Genomic DNA, 19,510 nt, shown 5'->3' on the forward strand with positions numbered 1-19,510 from the left:
ATATTATTGTTAAAAATAATTTTTTTCAAAATAAAAAAATATTTTGAAGCATTTCAAAAAAAAATTTATATCATAATTCTAAACCTACTTTTAATTTTAAACCACCTGAAGTAACTAAGTAAGAAATCAATTTAAAAAAAATTAAAGATTAATCCTCTAAATTAAATTTAATAAAAATATCAAAACAATCTCAACATTTTTCACGTTAAAGTTCTTTTTATTCCCCCACGTCATAACACGTACGCGTAAAGTAGTTTAATCACACGGGGAATCAAAATCAACCTTACAAAACAAAAGCATAGAAATTCCAACCACACAATATAATATAATTTTTGTGGTCTGGGCGGCTCCCATAGTTTACGTTTCAAACATTACTTCCCGTGAATTTTACGACGGTCCATCCATATACTTTTTAAATTGTTTTAATAAGCTCCTCAGCGATTCTCTTTGCTTGATTAAGTCTCTGTATGTTTTACAAAATTGGTTTTGATAAATGATTGACGTGTCCTTCCATGCTTGAAAATAAAATAATTGACATAATAATTATAAAAATTAAATAGAAAGAGAAAGTTGTTGGGTTAAAAGAAAAACATAGAATTGATATTGCATTACTTTAATATTTAATGCCTAGGATAAATAATTTTTTTAATTTAAAATTTAAAGTTAATTTTTATTACTATATTTATAAACATAGAGTGACGTGTCATTCATCAATATTTTATAAGCAAATAGGGACTCAATAAAAAACAAACATGTAGAGAGACTCAGTCAAAACAATACGAAGGGTACAGGGACCAATCATCGGCTAAAATCATTTTCCCGTCAAACTCAAATAATCAAGTGACACGTGACAGTAAAATAAACTAACTATTAGGGTATTTTGTTTCCCGGAATTCACTTTCTGGAAAAACTACTTTCCATCCTTTTCTATGTTTGTTTGACATTAAAAAAGTTAGTTAATGAAAAATACTTTCCAGTCAAAGAAAAATTTGACTTGGTTTCCAGGAATGTATTTTTCTGAAAAATTTGGACGAAAAACACTTTCCGGAAGTTGTGAAAAATTTAGAAATATCATATTATTTGCTGATTATATCAAATTTGATTCTCAAAATTTTGATTGCTATATATATTTTGTTTTGAATATTTATTTTTTAATTTTATATCTTAAAATTTAATTTTTATATTAACTTTAGTCCTCGTTTTTATAATTGCTATTTGTTTTTCCCTTATCATTTTTTTATAGAACCTTTTTATCTATCAAATTTGGTCTTATTTTTTTATTGTTATTTTTTTTTGAAATAATTTATGAAATGTTAATTATTATTATCTTAATTTCTTTATATTTTATTTTTTTTATTTTTTAAATTTGATCTATATTATTTTTATTATTATTTATTTTATTTGAGATAATTTATAAAATTATATTTTTTTCAATTTTATTCTCATTCAACTTTTTAATTTATAAGATTTGTTCCTTATTATTTTAATAAACTTGAAAAAAATAATATATTAATAAATAATTTTCAAACTTATTTTCTATAATATAACCAAATACTAAAAAATATTTTTCAACTTATTTTTTATTACATTATTAAACATAAAAAAATATACTTTTTAAAAAGTATTGCTTTTCCAAGCAAACAAATGAATTACTATAACACTTAAGGGTAACACAGGAAAACACCTCCTCAAATTTAAATCTCCTCTCTCCTTCGAGAAGAATCTTACGAACTCGAGAAAGCTCTCAGAAACTCCCTCTCCAGTCTTAAGTCTTGACTAAAAGGTCAGTTTTTCAGTTCTTTTTTTTTTCAATCCAATTTTTCATTTCAATATATTGATAATCAGCTGATTTTCTTCCAATTTTGTTTTACTAAAATTCGGTTTTTTAATGAATTTTTATGTTCTTAATTCGCGTGTTTTTTTTTAAATTTATTTTTTGGTAATATTAATCAGCTGATTTATTTATTATTTATTATTTTTTTATCTAAGATTCTCAGTTCATGTCTATTTTTATGTTGTTAATTAAAATTTTTAGATATATTTTTTAATAAACTTAGTGTTTTTTTACTCATCAAAATCACTGTTTCAGTGCAAGAACTCTGTGTGTTTTTTAAATGGATTTCTTATATTTTATTTTTTTTAATTGAAATTGAATTATTATAGCTGTCTTCAGGTTTAATCATAATTAGTGTTTTTTCAGAGAAAAAAAATGAGCCGAGCAAGTCGAACACTTTACGTCGGAAATCTTCCTGGTGATATTCGCCTGAGGGAAGTTGAAGATTTGTTTTATAAGGTATTGCACTCTATAATTTAATTTTTTATTCGAAAGAGTGCTGTTGCGATCATCGAGCATTGGTGAGTTAATATTAGGAAGTTGATGCGAAGTGTTAAGAATTTGGGTGAAAACACAGTGATGTTTAGCATTCTAGATTTATAATTCGGGAAAAGATTTTTGAAAATACTGGCTAAACTGCGGCACCGTGCTTGATACAATGGATTGATGCATTTTATTAGTCTGGTAATTTCTGATCGTGTGTTATTATTGGCATTGCGTCGATTCTGACTTGTGTTGATTTTTAATTGCAGTATGGGCCCATTGTCGACATTGATTTGAAAATCCCGCCAAGGCCTCCAGGCTATGCTTTTGTTGAGGTGAGATTTTTTTTTATTACATTAGGGAGAATTGTATGGGAAATAACTCTTACCTATGTATGTGCACTTTGGATCCATTATTTGCATTGAAGTACCTTTTTTTCTCCCATCCCTTGGATTTATGTCTTGCTAATGTAAATTTTTGACTCCTTTTATGTTACAGTTTGAAGAAGCTCGTGATGCTGAAGATGCAATTCGTGGCCGGGATGGATATAATTTTGATGGGTGTAGATTACGGGTAAGTATTATTCTTTTCCTGTCTATTTTTTTTTGTATATATGACTTTTTTCTACTAATGATATTGAATCTGGTTTGGTTTGTTGCTTCTGTTTTGTACTTTCAATTAATTCCATTCGTTTGGGTGCAATTTGGTTTCTAGGTTGAGCTTGCCCATGGTGGGCGAAGACATTCATCACCAGTGGATCATTATAGCAGTTACAGTGGTAGCAGTGGTAGCCGTGGGCCTTCCAAGCGCTCTGACTATCGTGGTATGTTTCACTTTGATGTCAATCTTGCAGTGTAATGATGTATTTTCTATCAAATAGTTTATTTACTGCTTCTTAATGTCATGCAGTGTTAGTGACTGGATTGCCTTCTTCTGCTTCATGGCAAGACCTAAAGGTATGCTCAGGCCTTAATTTTTTTGCTGTGTTCATGCTTCTCCTTGAGTATTAGTGTTCTAAGCCAAGACATGAGATCAGTTGGCTTTCATTGTTAAATTCTTTTTTTATCATGTATATTCAATTATCAGGATCATATGCGTCGAGCTGGTGATGTCTGCTTTTCTCAAGTCTTTCGTGATCGTGGTGGTAAGTGAATTAATTTTACGTTTAGTTTTTGCTGCACGGTTTCTGAATGGCTGAGTTAAACTGGTTAGCAGAAGTAATATTTTTTAAGTAATTGATTTTCACTGGTCCATGTTTCTCACTTTGAAGTTAATTTTGGAGTAGAAGGGCAATTATATGGCTTTGGACCGTATATTTAAATATTCTTAATATTAGGTACTTTGGGTTAAACAATGAAAACAATTTCATCTACTTCTGCTCAAACCTGCATCATGTAAAGTTTTTTAATATCTGCTGTGGTACTGCCTGAATTGGCTTTTTGAGAGATGCTGCATTTGAAGCTATTTGTGGTTGCATTGCATACTGGACGTAAGAAAGAGAGGCTTATGAACCAATTTTTTTTTTATTTTTTTGAGGGCTGAATTTGAAATATTTTATTTGGATGTAGAAGCAGCAGTTGACTCTGGATTTGAAATTAAATGTATTAGTAATTTATTTTAGCAATTTTTTTGCAGGCATGACAGGAATTGTGGACTACACAAACTATGATGACATGAAATATGCTGTAAGTTGTTACCACTAACTATAGGTGGCCTTTTAGGAAATTTTGTTGGTTTATTTATTAATAGGAAGCTTGTTTTGTGATGGTTATGCTGTTTTTCCCTTGTAGATCAAGAAGCTTGATGACTCTGAGTTCCGGAATGCATTTTCAAGGGCATATATTCGGGTATGTCAAGATCTGTATGCTGTGCTAGATCTTGGTCATGTTGGTTTTTACTTAGTTGTCTTATTTCTCTAGGTGAGGGAGTATGATTCTAGACGGAGTTACTCTAGGAGCCCCAGTCTCAGTTCATATGTGTCAAGAAGCCGGAGTCGAAGTCGCAGTGGAGGCTATAGTGACAGGAGCTGGAGGTCCGCATTGCCATAATGGATTAGAATGTGTATGTTTAAACCATAATGATAATTGACTTAACATTGTATTGTTTTGCAGCAAGTCTCCCAGGGCAAAACATTCACGGCGTTCTCGATCTGTATCTGTTTCTTCTCGCTCTCGTGCAGGATCATCTCCACGATCTTTTTCAAGGTATACCATTTCTGCTTTTCTTTCTGTCTTGGTCGTTATTTTAAGATGTTCAATAAGATATTTACCAAAGTTTTTACTTTGTTGTAACTCAAGGTCATTTTTATCACAAATGGTTGATAGGTGTTACAATTTGCATTAGACCTTTTTTATTTATTTATACATCTTGATTTGCATTTTTATCTAATGGGATGGGTTTCTAAGAGAAGGGAAATTAGAAGGGCTGATTATCCAAGAAATGGGAAGATAATAGGGAATTAGGGAAAAGATAAATCTGTAAACATTCTATTCTCTTCTGCATTTGGTTGCCGTTTTATTCTTCCTACTGCCCTCCTTTTTACATCATAAGTCATGAGTTTTCCATGATTTTATTAGCAACTCTTTTCTTCATTCCTTTATAAGATTTAGTTGAAATCACTTCAATTTTGACATGCACGTCTTTTTGTTATTGCATTTTCCCAAAGAGCTTATAATGTTGGATTCCTTTATAACTATTACATGAAAGAGCCAGAGTGTGGATAAATAATCTAATTTTTTAATTTTTTGTTATTCATTAAGGTCGATTTTACTGAATCAATGCGCAAAAGCTTATGAAATAGTAGCAATAAGCCAATAACTTGGTTTCTCATGACCATTGACTCATCCCATCTAGAGCAGCATAATAGCCAAGGTTACAGCTTCAGTTTTGCACGCATCTGACTTGAGTTCTAAAGCTTCTTGGTGTCTTTGAATGGACATTCACACGGGTAGAACATATTTCTATCGCCTCTATTACAAAAAGTTTTGAAAGTCCCAAGTCCTTAACTTTTCATGATTGACTGGTCAATGTTAAATCTTTGTTGGCATGAGAAACACGCCTTATGATTAAGTTACTGGAGCATCGACAGAAGCCCACTTACACCTGCAGAAACTTTTGAGGCTGATCACAATTTTAGGTAGAGTAATGATTGTAGTTCTTTCTTTGCATTTTCAAATTTACTACTACAGAGCATATTCTTCGATCTCAATGTCTGGCTCTTTGTGCCTGCCTGTTATCTTCCATTCCTTAGTGAGCTTGCCATTTTAGTGAGCCTGTTATCTTCTGGCTCTTTTAAGTGATTCATCTTCGTTCTCATTTGTTTTGTTGGTCAATCTTTTTGTTTTTGTTTGTATCTGCTAGTATGTCAGTGGATGAATCCCCAAATTTCATAGTATTTTTCAGTAATTTCCTTCTTCTGATGGTGTCTTTCCTTGATAATTGGAAATTTCAAATGCTGTGGCAATATCAAGTGTCTTGTACCATGGCATTCCAACATAAACCTTCTAGCTGTGCAACTTCATGCTATTCTTAATCTTTCTTCTTCACCAATTTGACAATCTTGGTTAGATGCTAATAAAATCTTAACCGCCTTTTGGAAATGGAAAACTAATCTTTGCTTGAAAGAGTGAAAAGTGCCACCAGGAAAGGGTTTCTGAGTTGGCTAGTAGCGTACCTTGTTTGTCTTCCTTGTTTGTTTTGCTTGATCTGGCTTTATGCAGCGACCTGACCACCTGGGGGATTGGATGTTAAGGACTTGATGGGATGTGGTGGTCATATGCTTGCACCTCTTTGCTTGTTTTGAGGTAATGCTGTTTTTGTTGATGGGCACCTCTGGAAAATCCTCATAATCTCGTAATGCTATTAAGTTGGTTCCTAATAATCTCACAATGCTATTAAGTTGGTGTGTCAATTAGCATTAGAATTGATGAAGCTTGGATGGGATTATGATTTTAAAGCTGGATTACTGTGAAGTAAGCACTATTGGTGCCACCCGTCCATCAGTGGTACAAAGAAGCTTGAAACTGCTTCGACATTACCCTTAACCTGTGTTTGGTATTCTCCTTGGATTTGGTGATACCGGCAGGGAGGATGTAGCTCTTCTTTCTTCTGGTATGGATGGGGAAGATGCCTTTTCATTTGGAATATTGTAATGGTGCTATACTGTTTTTTTTTGGTATTTTTTTCTCTACGCATTGTTTTAAGTCATTACCTGCTGGGAAAAGAATTAACAAATATTGAGGTAGCATTCATCAGATAGTGAATTTGGTTCCTTATTTTTTTTTGAGCTGCTTCTAAAGATTAGTGGTACTTTTCTGTTTTATGGAAATTTTTGCAGGTCCCTTTCAAGATCAAGATCTCCTCTTGCTTCTGTAAGTGAAAGCCTTCATTCCATTATCAGCAGTGTGCTGGAATACAGCTACATATTTGCTTACTGTATTATGATGTCCTTGGTGATGTGCAGCCTCCTCGCAGAAAACATGGCCACAGAACCCCAAGCATAAGCCCTGGTCGTGTATCCCGTTCGCCTTCTGTATGACCATTCTCTTAGCTTAGAAGATTTCTCCATTATTTCATTCTGTACATTTGCCTTTCAATTTTTTACCTGACCATTCCTGATCATGGTTGCAATTGACAGGTGAGGTCTGATCGAAGCCTTTCGGTGGACTCAGATCGTTGATGAGATCTTGTTCGCTTGGTCATGGAACGTTTCCATGTTCTTGGTGAACTTGACGACACCTATAAAGCTAGACATGACTCATGTATACAGTTATATTTGGACTATTGACCATGAGATTATTCTCAACTTATCAATCTTTAGATCGAGATTTAACGGCATTCGCAAGTGCTTTGTATCTTTTAGACTACAGGATGTGCCTGTGGTAGTAAGTTTTCAATTTGTTTGTCGAAGCTACTTTGTTAGTTGCAAGTAAGCCCACGTAGAAAAGCAACTGCCTAGCGAATCCAACAACTGTTTTTTAGCATATTTGTGAATCAAGGCATGTCTATCAGGTGTTTGGGAAACCATTGGTTTTAAAAATATATTTTTTTATCTTTTAAAATTATTTTTAATATTACCATATCAAAATAATATATATATATATATATATATATATATATATATATATATATATATATATATTTGGAAAACACAAGAGAGTTCTATCTTCTTGTTGGAAGCTTATTCCCCCGGTTTTAGATCACGATCACGGACCTGATGCTGTTGCTGTTGCTGTAGGGCAGGATGCTAAACGGTAACATCTCTATATCATGTACAAAATAATTAAATTTAGATACAGAGAATACTCGAGAAAATATGATTAGCTTTTTGGTAAAATGATAATCGATCTTAAAATATAAATTCAGAAAAGAACGCAAGAAATTTTACCAAAAAAATTTAAAATTTTTCAAAATGCTAATTTATTTTTGTAGTGCTCTCACTGTTTTTTTCCTTCAAGCAAAAAAAAAAAAAAAAAAAAGGTTAAAGAAGAAAAACATGCTCGTTTCTTGAAAAACCTGGAAAAACTCTATTGAATAGCTAGTTTTTATTATCTTTATATTTTATTTTTTATTATATTTATATTTTATTCATTGGGTAAAAAAAATTCAAATATTTATATTTTATCCTCTAGATTTTGGATGTTTATTTAAGAATTTATTATTCAAATAATATTTATTATTCAATATAAAAAAAGTGTGAGAAAGATTAATTTATTTATCTAAATCAAGTTTATGAATACCCATATCCACTAAATAAAGTAACTTACAAAAAAAATTTCATTGATTATAATTTGAAATTATTATTCCATTAAATTTGGATTAAATTATCATCATCAAATTAGAACAAGAGTGTAGTCTAAGCGAGTCATCAAGTTCCTTTGTAATTCTAATTCCATTAAATTTGGATTAAATTATCATCATCAAATTAGAACAAGAGTAGTCTAAGCGAGTCATCAAATTATAAAGGGCGAGGAGCACCCTCTGAAACCGTGAATAAAGGTTCAGGCGGCACTTAAAAAGAACATCACAGCGCCAGGACCTCCAGTGTATGGATACAGCATGCTGGACCCAACTTGCTATCCATTAACTAATGCATGCTTAGGTCAAGTTCTTCACTTCCCGTCGTGTGTGTGTGTGGTGGTGGTGGTGGTGGGTGAGGGTGGGGGGGAAGCCTGATGGCCGTTCAACTTTACTATCCAACATTTGATCTTATTTATATCCTCAAAGGCAAAGAAACAAGAGGAGGCAAAAGTCCATCACACAGCCAGGTGGCTGCCAAACAGATCGTTTTTCAGGGCCACTCAACAGTATTTTGCGTCTGTCAGGATCGACAGACTCCAAGCATTAGATGTCATTTCTCAAGCATACATAATTTGGTTTCAGCCACAGTAGTGGTAGTTTGCTTCACCCAATAAGGATAATGATGAAAGTTGTCACCGATTTTGTGATGACATTCTCTCGGATCCATGCCTTTGGCGGAATCTGATGCCGGGATCTGGACCACCACCAGCCTGATGGAATGTGCTCCAACCTGAATCTCTGTCAACCTGATTTAATGAGAATGATGGCAAATGATCTCTTTCCCATGAACGGAATCGAGTTGGCGGAGGAGGATTTTCTGCTTCTTGGAAGTTCCGACCTGATGCTCCTGATGGAATGAAATAGAAGCCAGTCTGATCGGATGATGAGGCCACTGCTCCTACCTGGGACATGCCTCTATGACTGCTGGACCTTCGGCTTCCAGAAACAACTGGTGTGCGAATAGGTGGAGAATTGCCAGGCTGTAGTTGTTGATAGTATGCTTGAAGGGCCTGAACTCTATCACGTGCTCGTGCGTTACTGCCCTGGTAAGGTGGAATCATTGAGGAAGTAACTGAACTCCCTGGTCTAGCACTAGAACTGTGGACGAAAGAGGTGCATGTGAAGCAATTATACAGTACAAAAGAAAAGGAAATAAATGTAAAAAACAAAGGGGACATCTGTTTCAAATGCTAAGCAGTAACTGTTTCTTCATCCTAAATGGTGTCAGCAAGAAGCCTAAATAATGGATTTTCTAACTACATTTTTCATGGCAAAGAATTTAAATTTTTTGAAGATATACATACCCATGACCAACAAGGAATGGATGAATGAAAGATCCTGATCTTGGTGGAAGATCTGAAGAAGTTCTAGCCGACCTTTGAGTAACAGGTGGAACAGAAGGCTGATCTGCATTACCTATTCGATTGCCCGTCGTAGAGAAGGGAGGAGAATGGTGCTCCCAACTGTGATAATGGACATCCATGGCAGGAAAAGCATAGGAACTAGGGATCTCACTAGGTACTGATGGACCATTCCAGTGACTGTTAAAACTAGAAACATCTGAAACACTGCCACTGGAGTTCGAAGATGATGGGTGAATTGGTCCAAAATAAGCAATATATGGGCAAGGATGAGTAGCAGATGATACTGCTGCGGTATGTTCGCCAAATATGGGATGTTGTCCCAGTAAATCATGATCTGCATCATAATATCAGTCCTGTCAATATAGTTAGCCATCATGCCTCCATTCTAGAACTTGAAAGAAAATCATTACTCAAACAGTATAGAGAATCTCTTACATGCATTTGATGAAAATTCCCCTTCCCTGCAACATAGAAAAATTAAAACCTTAGACAAAGAGCAGTGCCTTACTTGAAAACAGATAGAAAAACCACGCGGACTGCATATATAGAAAAAGTAAAACTACTGCTCCCTTTGAACCAAAAAGCAGTTTTAAGAGACAAGAACTGGTGCAATCCTCCTATCCATTTTTTTTTTAATTATTATATCTATTTATTGAACCACGTAGTTTTACCCCAACAAAATCTGGTACCATTGCCATGGCATTCTGTATTAGGTAGATTGTGGTGGGAATTAGCCAATAAAATTTAAAAGTTCACGGATTCTGTGGTAGATAGCAGTTTGCAACTTTCAAAATACCATAACGGAAAACGTGGACTGGGTTGCATTTCCAAAGAACTACCACGTTGGGACATAAATTTTTCATTAGAAATCTGCAGCTCACATGCAACCCTCCCCTCAAAATTATGGACTAGGCTACATTTCCCAGAAATAGTAACAGCAAATCTGCAACCCATGTGCCCAATGATTCAGAATTCGGTTTTCAGCAATCACTCTTTCTTTGTTTTAGCTTCAGTTTTCTCAGCCAAAAAATACTCTCACCTAGAGTCTCTTTAGAGTACCATCTGATTTCCATATTAAGATTTTCTAATGTCATACAAACACAAAAATAAAAGGGGAGAAGATGTGTAAATACCAAGTGAAGCATAGAAACTGGAACAGGAATAACTTTGAGCTCTAAAATGTAATTGATTTTAATGCTTACTCAAAGGATGAAGGAAGTCGTGCTAGGCTGCCAAATGGACACCAATGAACCCCAAAGGACTGTAAAACCATTTAGAACCAAATAAGTAAGAAGTTGCATGTCAGATACAATTGAAGTGCATCCATGTGCCTGCACACACATGCATATGTAAATACTCCCACATGCACAGAATTCATCATAAGCGACAGTTCAGGAACACGAACCATTCCTGAAATGCGTATCATACCCACACAAGAACCAAAAATGCTACTGAGAAACTTGCAGAAAACACAAATCTAGGTATCAACAGCACAAAGAAATTTAAAAGTAAATGTCCAGAAGGATGTGTCGTTTCTATGAGTTATCTATGCATGCATAAAGCCATTAATATAATACAAAAAATAATTTCCTGGTGCCCATGGCAGGAGAAATTCCTGGTGCCCAAGGCAGGAGAAATTCCTCCTGCCCAGCACATGGCAATCTCTCAGGGCATCCACGTGCCGGAGAATATTTATTATTTCACCAATATATATATGAAATCCAAATCACTCATCTATAGTAAAAAGGTAATTTCTTTATAGACAAGATTATATGATAAAAAAAAAAATGAATAAAAAATAAAGAGCAATTAATGCTACCCACACATGATAGCTTGAGACAATCATGTGTTGGGCAGGAAGAATTCCTGCTGCCATGTTCATATAATAAAGAGAAATGTAGATAGAGGAATAAATCTATTACTTTTGAAAAAGATGCATCAACAGCATAGAGCATTCAAAGTACAATGTTAGATTACAATTAGACAGCATAGAAAACCTTTCCATCCACCTCACTTTAGTAAGCTCTTAGTTGCACCTTGGTGGCATCTTCAACTCATCTCCTGAGGAAAATCCAGGGAATCTAGAGTTGGAAATACAAAATGGCAAGTTGTCCTTGTGCCTCAGTTCCAAGGACAAAAACAAATTTTAACCTCGAGATCTAATACAATTACCAACCTATCCAAGTGGCTGTGTCAACGGTCCAAATTTAAGATACCAGTATCTGTTGCACAAAAGATTGAGAATTCAACCTCACTTCCTATGGTCCAAACTAGAGAAAAAGAAAGAGGCCATGATATTGATTGCATCAAATGGTTAGCATATCAATACTGAAGTTTGTGTGGGAACCTGCATTTCTTTCTCAGTCCAATAAACATGAAAGGAAGTGCACAAGCATCCTATCCACCTTGGTCCATTTATCTAAAAAACCTAGATGATATTGGCTAAACTACACTGATTTTCTTTCTTTAATGATGTAGGAAGATAGGAAAAGGATAATAAACATAGCCATAGGCTGGTTAACTGGATCATATGGCCAAACGAGAAAGGGATTTTTCTTATAAAATTCTCAAAATATCAAAATTAATTTTAACCATCAGAAACATTATCATAAATAATGCAAAAAAGTAAACTAGAAGGAAAAAGACCAAACTAAAAGAAACCTGGCACAGTACCATGCTACAGTCACCCTTAAAACTTAACATAGTGCTTTGAATTTGCTCCTGTATCATTTGGTGTCTCCTAGCTTTACATTTTTGGCTTTTGGCTTTCTAAGCATTTCAAAGGAGTAAACTGCTTAGAGAGCACTTTCAGTTATACAGCTTCTTGTTTTACAAGCAATTAACAACAAAAGAAATTGACATTTTTACATTCTATCCTTGATACAAAGAAACAAAAGACATAATATATTCTGAGGTCCTAGGGGGACAACTTAGTAAGAAAACAGGTTTTAGGTACTTGAAGGTTTCACATAACATCAAAACTCAATATAAATATGAGGTTTCCTCAACTACCATACACTTGAACCGTATAAAAGTAAAGTATTCATTTAGATAAAAATCCATTTACCATTTCAGAGTAGCTTAAGTCATAAAGGTCCTCATCATGAGCCCAGTCATCCATGCTAAATTCTGGCAGTGAACGACAACCATTTGCATAGAGCCATTGGCCCTTCTCAATTTTCCGGCAATTAGGACATTGCATTGCACCCTTTACATTAAATGCTGAGCCGATGCAGTCTGAAGATCATATGAAAAGATAAATTTCAACCAAAGGAGGAAAAAACAAAGAAATACTTGTCAAGTACAAAGTCAGTGATGAAATACAAGTGAGCACATTGATGCACCACTGTGTGGAAAGAATCTTGCTGGTGGTCTCCAAAGAGAACAAAACAAACACAAGAGCAGAGTGATACCAAAACCCAAAACATAAAAGAAAAAAAGCATCTCCAAGCACTCAGTCACACAAATAATCACTGTTGATGCTCCTAATGGAAGATCACTGAGCCTGCACTTAAAAGCTGTGAAGAGATTATTGTATATGCAAATTTCATGACACAATTCCATGTTCTCCAACAAATGCTATCATGAATGTTCTCTTTTGTTTCCCTTCTTAGGCATTTAGTGTGATGTTCGTTTCAATAACACAATTGATATTTAAATTTGATTTTGAATAGCAAAAGAATAATGGGTCCAAAAGAAATTACTGCTGTGTGATAATAAATTGTAAAGTTAGTATTCCTGGATTGTACTTATGAGCATTGTTGTCAAAATCACTAGTTGACTTGTAAAATCAATCGTGCGAGTCAGCATATATCTAACATGCAAACTCGGACTAGAAACTTAAAAACCAGTAAAATCGGACTTCAATTATGCAAAATCGGTAAACTTGGTCAAAATCGTGCAAAATCGCAATTTTCACCCGAGTTTATAGGAAGTATAAATACTTCCAAATTAACTCCCCTTTCTCAACCCTAGCCCACCAGCCGACACTACCACTCTCTCTCTCAAAACAATTTTTTTTTTTACTTCGTCTAATCATCTCCTTCTCCTTCCTTCCTGTTTTGAAATCAATTTTGGGGTCGGTGTAATTTTCAGGTTAGTGTTCTTAACTTCTTGTTATACTGTTGTTTTGGTTTCCCTTTGCACCCTGCATTCTTTTACTAAAAGGGTCTTGTTTGGTTTTGTTTCCACTTGCTTCTCATGAAAGTACCCTAAATTCTTTTTTCTAAACAAGATTCTGGTTGATTTTGTTTCATCTCACAAGCATGGCTTTCTTTACTTTATTTAATTCTTGTATTTATGATGGTAGGTTAAATCTTTATAAAATTGGATCTCCCATTGTTTATTTATTATAAAGAAATATTTTTCTATGTTCAACATAGACATAGACATAGACTTTTGGATTTGAGTATTTAAAAAGACTTTGGTAATGGCTAATGATGAAGCTTGTTATCTTTTTGTAGGAAGCTACAGAGTATGTATACTAGTTGTTGCTAAGAGGATTCTAACTTCCAGCCAACTAAGACGATCAAACGAAATAAAAAAAAAAGTGCTTTGAGAGAGAGTGGTAGTGTCGGCTGGTGGACTAGGATTGAGAAAGGGGAGTTAATATGAAAGTATTTATACTTCCTATAAACTCGGGTGTAAAATCATGATTTTGCATGATTTTAACCTAGTTTACTGCTTTTACATGAGTGAAATCCGATTTTACTGGTTTTTGAGTTTTTAGTCCGAGTTTGCCTGTTAGATGCATGTTGACTTGTAAAATCATGTGATTTTACAATTCAACTCGTGATTTTGACAACAATGGTGTCATGTTAAAAAAGCATTTTTGACAACCTGAGCCATGCCAGAATATTACAAACCCAAAAAGGGTAGATTAATGAGAATTTGAGGGTGGTAAGCAGCCTTAGTACACTAAGCAAGATTGCTTAGCAAAAGGCATTTCTCAATGGAGTAAGATTATGGATTTAGTATTTTTCACTCTGTAAAATTCTCTAATTTTTGTTTTTAAAAATCACATTAAGGGACTGGAGAAATCCTCACAAACTAAGCTATCCTCTGCACGCTCTGTCAAAGCATGACTTCTAATTAGTTAGGTAACTTGAAGCGGTAAAAGTTTTCGTTCATTCTTACCTTTTTCCTAATTCATAACCACCCCACATTCTTTTCCATCACACAAACTCACAGCCGATGTCTCATGATCTCTGATTGCAAATTGCAAAATCTAAAATTCAACAGGGATACAAATCTAACTTCCAATTTCAAATCAGCATCACATCGGATACCACAAAAATTCAACAACTTGATTTCAAAAGAAAGATCTAACAGGTGCAAATCATAAAATTATGGCCTCAAAACGATCACACATAATTCTATCTGCTACTATCTAACAAGGAGCTGCAACCATTAATCACCATTCAGCCAGTAACTCAACATCCAATCACACAAGAACCCAAAATTCAAAAAATACCCACGTAAGCATCATTAAAAAAACATTGCACCCAGATCTCAAAATTCCAAATCAAAACCAGAAAACACCAAAAATAAAACCTTTTAACATACCCAGATGAAACTGATGTCCACATTGAAGCTTGGCCCATGATCGATCTCCATTGTCAGCAACCACTTCAAGACAAATCGAACATGAAACTGACCCTCCAAACGACTTGCCATTCAATCCTCCACCACCACCTCCTCCATCTCCATCGTCCACGATCACGTCATTTTCACTGTTCCCCAGCCCCATCTCACCAAACCCAAAACCTCAAGTCCTTCAATCTTCCTTCTTCCTCTACATAAATTAACACTCTTCTCTTTTCTTTCTTTTTCTAAATTACCCCACCAGAAAACCAAAACACAAAAACAAAACCAGAAGAAAAAACCCAATAAATCAAGGATTCGATTACAAGTGAATTACAAGAGATTATGAGAACAGGATTGTTTTTTTGGTTGATGGGTTTGAGTTTCTTGTTTCCTGTTTCCAGTTCTCTCTCTCTTGTTGTTGTTTTTGTTTCTGTGTTCTGTCTGTTGATTTATTTTATCTGATCTTTTGTAGGAAATTATATTGTGACCGTTAGATTTTAGGCGAGGTTGAGGTTGCTGTTAGAGGGTAATAGTAACTGCTGTCTTAATGGAATGATGGACGGTTCAGATTTATTTGGGTTAAGTCTGTGGATTCTGGTTGTTGGATTTGGGTTGGTTCACATTGTTTTATTCTTTTCTTTTCTTTTTTTAACTCGAGTCATCAACTATCTTGATCTCGAAGGTGAAATTGAACAAGAAACGTGTTCTGGTCGGTGTCGCCACCGCCCAAGCCCAAGATTAGATCGAAAAACAGTTTGGGTATAGATTATTTCGGTATTGTGAATTAATCCAGTTTTTTTACTAAAATAAAATCGATTTAAATTTTTATTTTAAATAAAAAAATATTATTTTAATAAAAAAATCTTAATTCAACATATTTGATTTTTATTACTACGATAAAAAAATATATATGAAAATATTAGGAAGGAGAAAACCAAGAAAAAAGTGGTCAACCAATTAGCAATCTTGTCGAGGTAACAAGAGTGTTTTTTATATTTGGATTTGGTCGAGAGTGGGTGGGTCAAGCGTGAAAAATGAGAACAATGGGAAGGGATTTGTATTCGGATTTGCTTGTTTGTACTTTTGGGCTCTTGTTTATAGAATTTTATTTATCTATTTAGTGATTTTTTTTTCATGAGGTATATATATATATATATATTATCGTGAGATATTTCTAAAATTGATGAGGGAGATCTACAAGGCCTTAATTTTCCTTGTTGTTTGTTGGCTGAAAATCTTCAATGAATTTGACAAGATTGTGAGAACTTGTATGTGTTGTCCAATGTTTGAGGTTATTATAGAAGTTGTTTTTTAAATTATTTTTTGTTTAAATATATTAAAATAATATTTTTTTATTTTTAAAAAATTATTTTTAATATTGGCAACAAGTTTTATAATGTGTGTTTTTATTGCAATTAAAAATTTAGATCAATCGTGAACTTGATTTGATCTTAATATACAAAAAAGATAGTATTGGGATATTATTTAGGTGTTCAAAAAATGATTTAGCATATTCGGGAGTGTGGTTGCGGTTGTTTTTTAAACTATTTTTTACTTAGAAATATATTAAAATAATATTTTTTTTATTTTAAAAAAATTATTTTTGAAATCAGCGCATCAAAATGATCTAAAAATATCAAAAAAATATTAGTTTGAAGCAAAGAAAAAAATATTTTTTAAAAAAATATTTTTAAAAGAAAAAACAAACATGATTACCTAACCTCCAAAATAGCATTTTCAACGAACAAACTAAAAACTAATTAACTAGATTGGGTATTTAGTGCATACATAGAAAGTAAATCTAGGATTTAAGGTAATTAGCAACTCATGTGTTAATCATAAACTCCTAATCATTATCATTTTCTTAGTGTTTAATTATAATTTCAAGATAAAATAAAATAAAATTAGTGAAGATAAAGAAAATATATCTTCATGTATTTTCTATTTTGATAAATTTTAATTTTAAAAGTGTTACACAAAACAAATTTATTTTATATATTTATTTTCATATTTCCAATCGAATATATTTCTATCTTTTTTTTTAATTTCAAATATTAAAGTAAATTTAATTAATGAACCACAGATCATATTAAAACAAGTTATATATTTGATATTATGGTGTAAAGTGTTTTTTAAAAAATATTTTTTAACTTAACATATATTAAAATAATATTTTTTTATTTTTAACATCAATACATTAAAATTATTATAAACCATCTAAAATAATATTAAAATAATATTTTTTTAATTTAAAAAGAGATTTGAAACATAAAACGTCGCACCTAATTCAACATGCTAATAAAAAAAATATCTAATCCAATGCACCGTCACATTGTAACTTGTTAAGATGCTGATTAGTGAAAGCAATTAGTTATTGGAGAGAGGGGTCGGCATAAATCAACCCATCAATCCCTACTTCTTTTCATAATTGTTTTTCCCTGACGTTTGATTTGTCCATGGGCTCCACACCTCCGTCATCAATCCTCATTTTTTATACCATACAAGATCATGAATATGTCTAATGTGTACAATTTTTATACTCATGGATTTTGAGTAAAATTTGAAAGAATATCAAGAGGTGGCTTAATTAATCAATTTTTGAATTTATTTTTTAATAATTACAAGTTTGAGTCTTCTCAGTACCATTAAAAGTTTACATGATCGTTAACTTCATGGTCCATATGATTAATTAAGGTACACGCAAACTGAGCCGAACATCCATATTAATAAAAAAAATATTAAATGATAAAAAGTTAAGTTTTTGGGTTTGAAAATGAACATTAGTCTATCCCATCTAAACCTAACCTGAAATATATAAATAATTTTAAAGTTTGAAAAAACTAATTTCATATTATATCATTTAAATTCTGGTTATGAATATCCAATTAATATTAACACTCGATTGAATTAGGTTCGGGTCTTAAAAATCCATACTCGATCCATTGCTTACAGATAAGTTGTTTTCAATATCATAAAATTTATTTTCTTCTGGTACAGATTATACCCATATTAAAATGGCCTCCACATGGGCCTAGGAGTGCACTTGCAAATTGCAGAACAGAGCATGCCTGGAAGATCACACCCAGTTGTCCAAATGGAATGCATAGCTGGTAGTTGGCCCGCAGACATGCCTGCCAAGTGCCAACCACACCCAAGTTTCCATTCCTCTTCTACTTCTAAACTCTGTGTCGGCCATGGAGTTTGGTTGAACATGACAGGTTTACTTGACCTCTGTCCTCCCCAAGGAAACTTCCCCGAGGAAACTTCTTGCGTGACTCTGTTTTTCTTCTCGTTTCCACCTTGCCGTGCCTGATCTGGGAATTGACCCGGAAAACAAATTGGGTGGCTAGCTTACCAAACCAAGTTAGATCCAACAGTCCGACCGGATTTTAAACAAATAATTACATGTAGAATAATACATCAATAAGAAATTTGTATTCTGCATCATTATCTAGAATTCAAATTTGATACATTACGAAAAAAACAAATACATTTACCACAGAATAAGATTCAAGAAAATATGGATCGAATATGAGTCAGATTAATGGATGGTGAGAAGGAGAGTATAAGATTCGGAACATCCATTGATTTCTCTGGTTATTAGTTTCTAGTACAAGACATGCAGTGTCTCCCACATTTCAATATTCCTTTCTTGTACGTGACAGGGATGATAGGGGCTTAGTGAGAAGAACAACACAAGACCATATGTTTTTCTGTTCTAGATTAATTTAAGGTAAGAATGTCGAAGCCCCACCAAGCACTCACAGAATAAGTGTATTCAATGGATATTCTAGGCGTTTGGTATCTCTCTGGTCTACTTGCCCAGATGGCCTCAGCCCTCGTTCATAATTTGCTTGCAGATTCATGTGTGAACCTTGCGCTGCCAGCTTAGAACATGGCAGCTCTTGGATGCTTTGTCACATAGCTGGCCCAATGAAGAGTTGGACTTTGTATGGATCGAAAAAAAAAGAAGAAAAGCCTTTGACTCGGTGATTCTCTGTGGTGGGACTAGGAAGATGAAAGCAGCTGCAGTACTTTACATTTGCAGCAAAAGGAGTTACTGGGCAAAACCATAAATAATATTTTTTAAAATATTTTTTTAACCAGAAAAACAAACACAATAAGAATCTTCATAGACATACACTGTTAAATTTGAGTCGGTAAAGTATCCTAAGACATTGCTATGAAATGTCGTTATACAGAACATTCACCAGGATCAAAAGGTTGCATTGCTTCTAAGCAAACTATTTTGTACAAAGCCTGTTCAACAGATGTAGTCCAGAAACATCCCAAAAGGCAAAATATGTTGTCTGCGCAGTCTGTCTAGATCTTCACCGCTGTCGTAACAATAAAATAAATAAATAAAGAAGTGCCTAGATTTCAAATGAACATGCTCAAAATTAAAAAAAAAAATCTTTCTGATTCTCGAAGAACAGGGATAGTC

General features: G+C 33.6%; 2 protein-coding genes across 8 annotated transcripts; one reads left to right on the plus strand and one right to left on the minus strand.

Moving 5' to 3' along the window:
* Positions 1 to 1,631: 1,631 nt before the first annotated feature.
* On the plus strand, positions 1,632 to 7,339 carry LOC7481727 (serine/arginine-rich splicing factor SR30). 7 transcript variants are annotated; one of them, XR_008057150.1, is made up of 14 exons: positions 1,632 to 1,783; positions 2,201 to 2,293; positions 2,587 to 2,652; positions 2,816 to 2,890; positions 3,032 to 3,140; positions 3,227 to 3,273; positions 3,404 to 3,461; positions 3,953 to 4,002; positions 4,108 to 4,164; positions 4,237 to 4,349; positions 4,429 to 4,521; positions 6,037 to 6,120; positions 6,216 to 6,427; positions 6,654 to 6,687. XR_008057150.1 is itself a non-coding variant. In XM_024583878.2 (14 exons), the coding sequence occupies exons 2-14, from the start codon at positions 2,210 to 2,212 to the stop codon at positions 6,993 to 6,995; spliced, it is 897 nt and encodes a 298-aa protein (XP_024439646.1). In that variant the 5' UTR covers positions 1,632 to 1,783; positions 2,201 to 2,209; the 3' UTR covers positions 6,996 to 7,339. The 7 variants fall into 7 exon arrangements, 1 of the variants encoding a protein (XP_024439646.1); XM_024583878.2 differs by lacking the exons at positions 6,037 to 6,120; positions 6,216 to 6,427 and adding exons at positions 6,780 to 6,848; positions 6,954 to 7,339; XR_008057147.1 differs by having other exon boundaries at positions 4,429 to 6,120.
* A 1,164-nt stretch (positions 7,340 to 8,503) lies between these two features.
* On the minus strand, positions 8,504 to 15,536 carry LOC7478939 (E3 ubiquitin-protein ligase RFI2). Its single transcript, XM_006375682.3, has 6 exons — positions 15,046 to 15,536; positions 12,548 to 12,717; positions 10,683 to 10,741; positions 9,916 to 9,941; positions 9,421 to 9,814; positions 8,504 to 9,214 (listed from the first exon to the last, which is right to left on the minus strand). Exons 1-6 carry the CDS (start codon positions 15,227 to 15,229, stop codon positions 8,749 to 8,751), a joined length of 1,299 nt encoding a protein of 432 aa, XP_006375744.1. The 5' UTR covers positions 15,230 to 15,536; the 3' UTR covers positions 8,504 to 8,748.
* Positions 15,537 to 19,510: the final 3,974 nt, after the last annotated feature.

The sequence above is a fragment of the Populus trichocarpa genome, chromosome 13 (assembly GCF_000002775.5).
Source record: "Populus trichocarpa isolate Nisqually-1 chromosome 13, P.trichocarpa_v4.1, whole genome shotgun sequence".
Taxonomy (NCBI): domain Eukaryota; kingdom Viridiplantae; phylum Streptophyta; class Magnoliopsida; order Malpighiales; family Salicaceae; genus Populus; species Populus trichocarpa.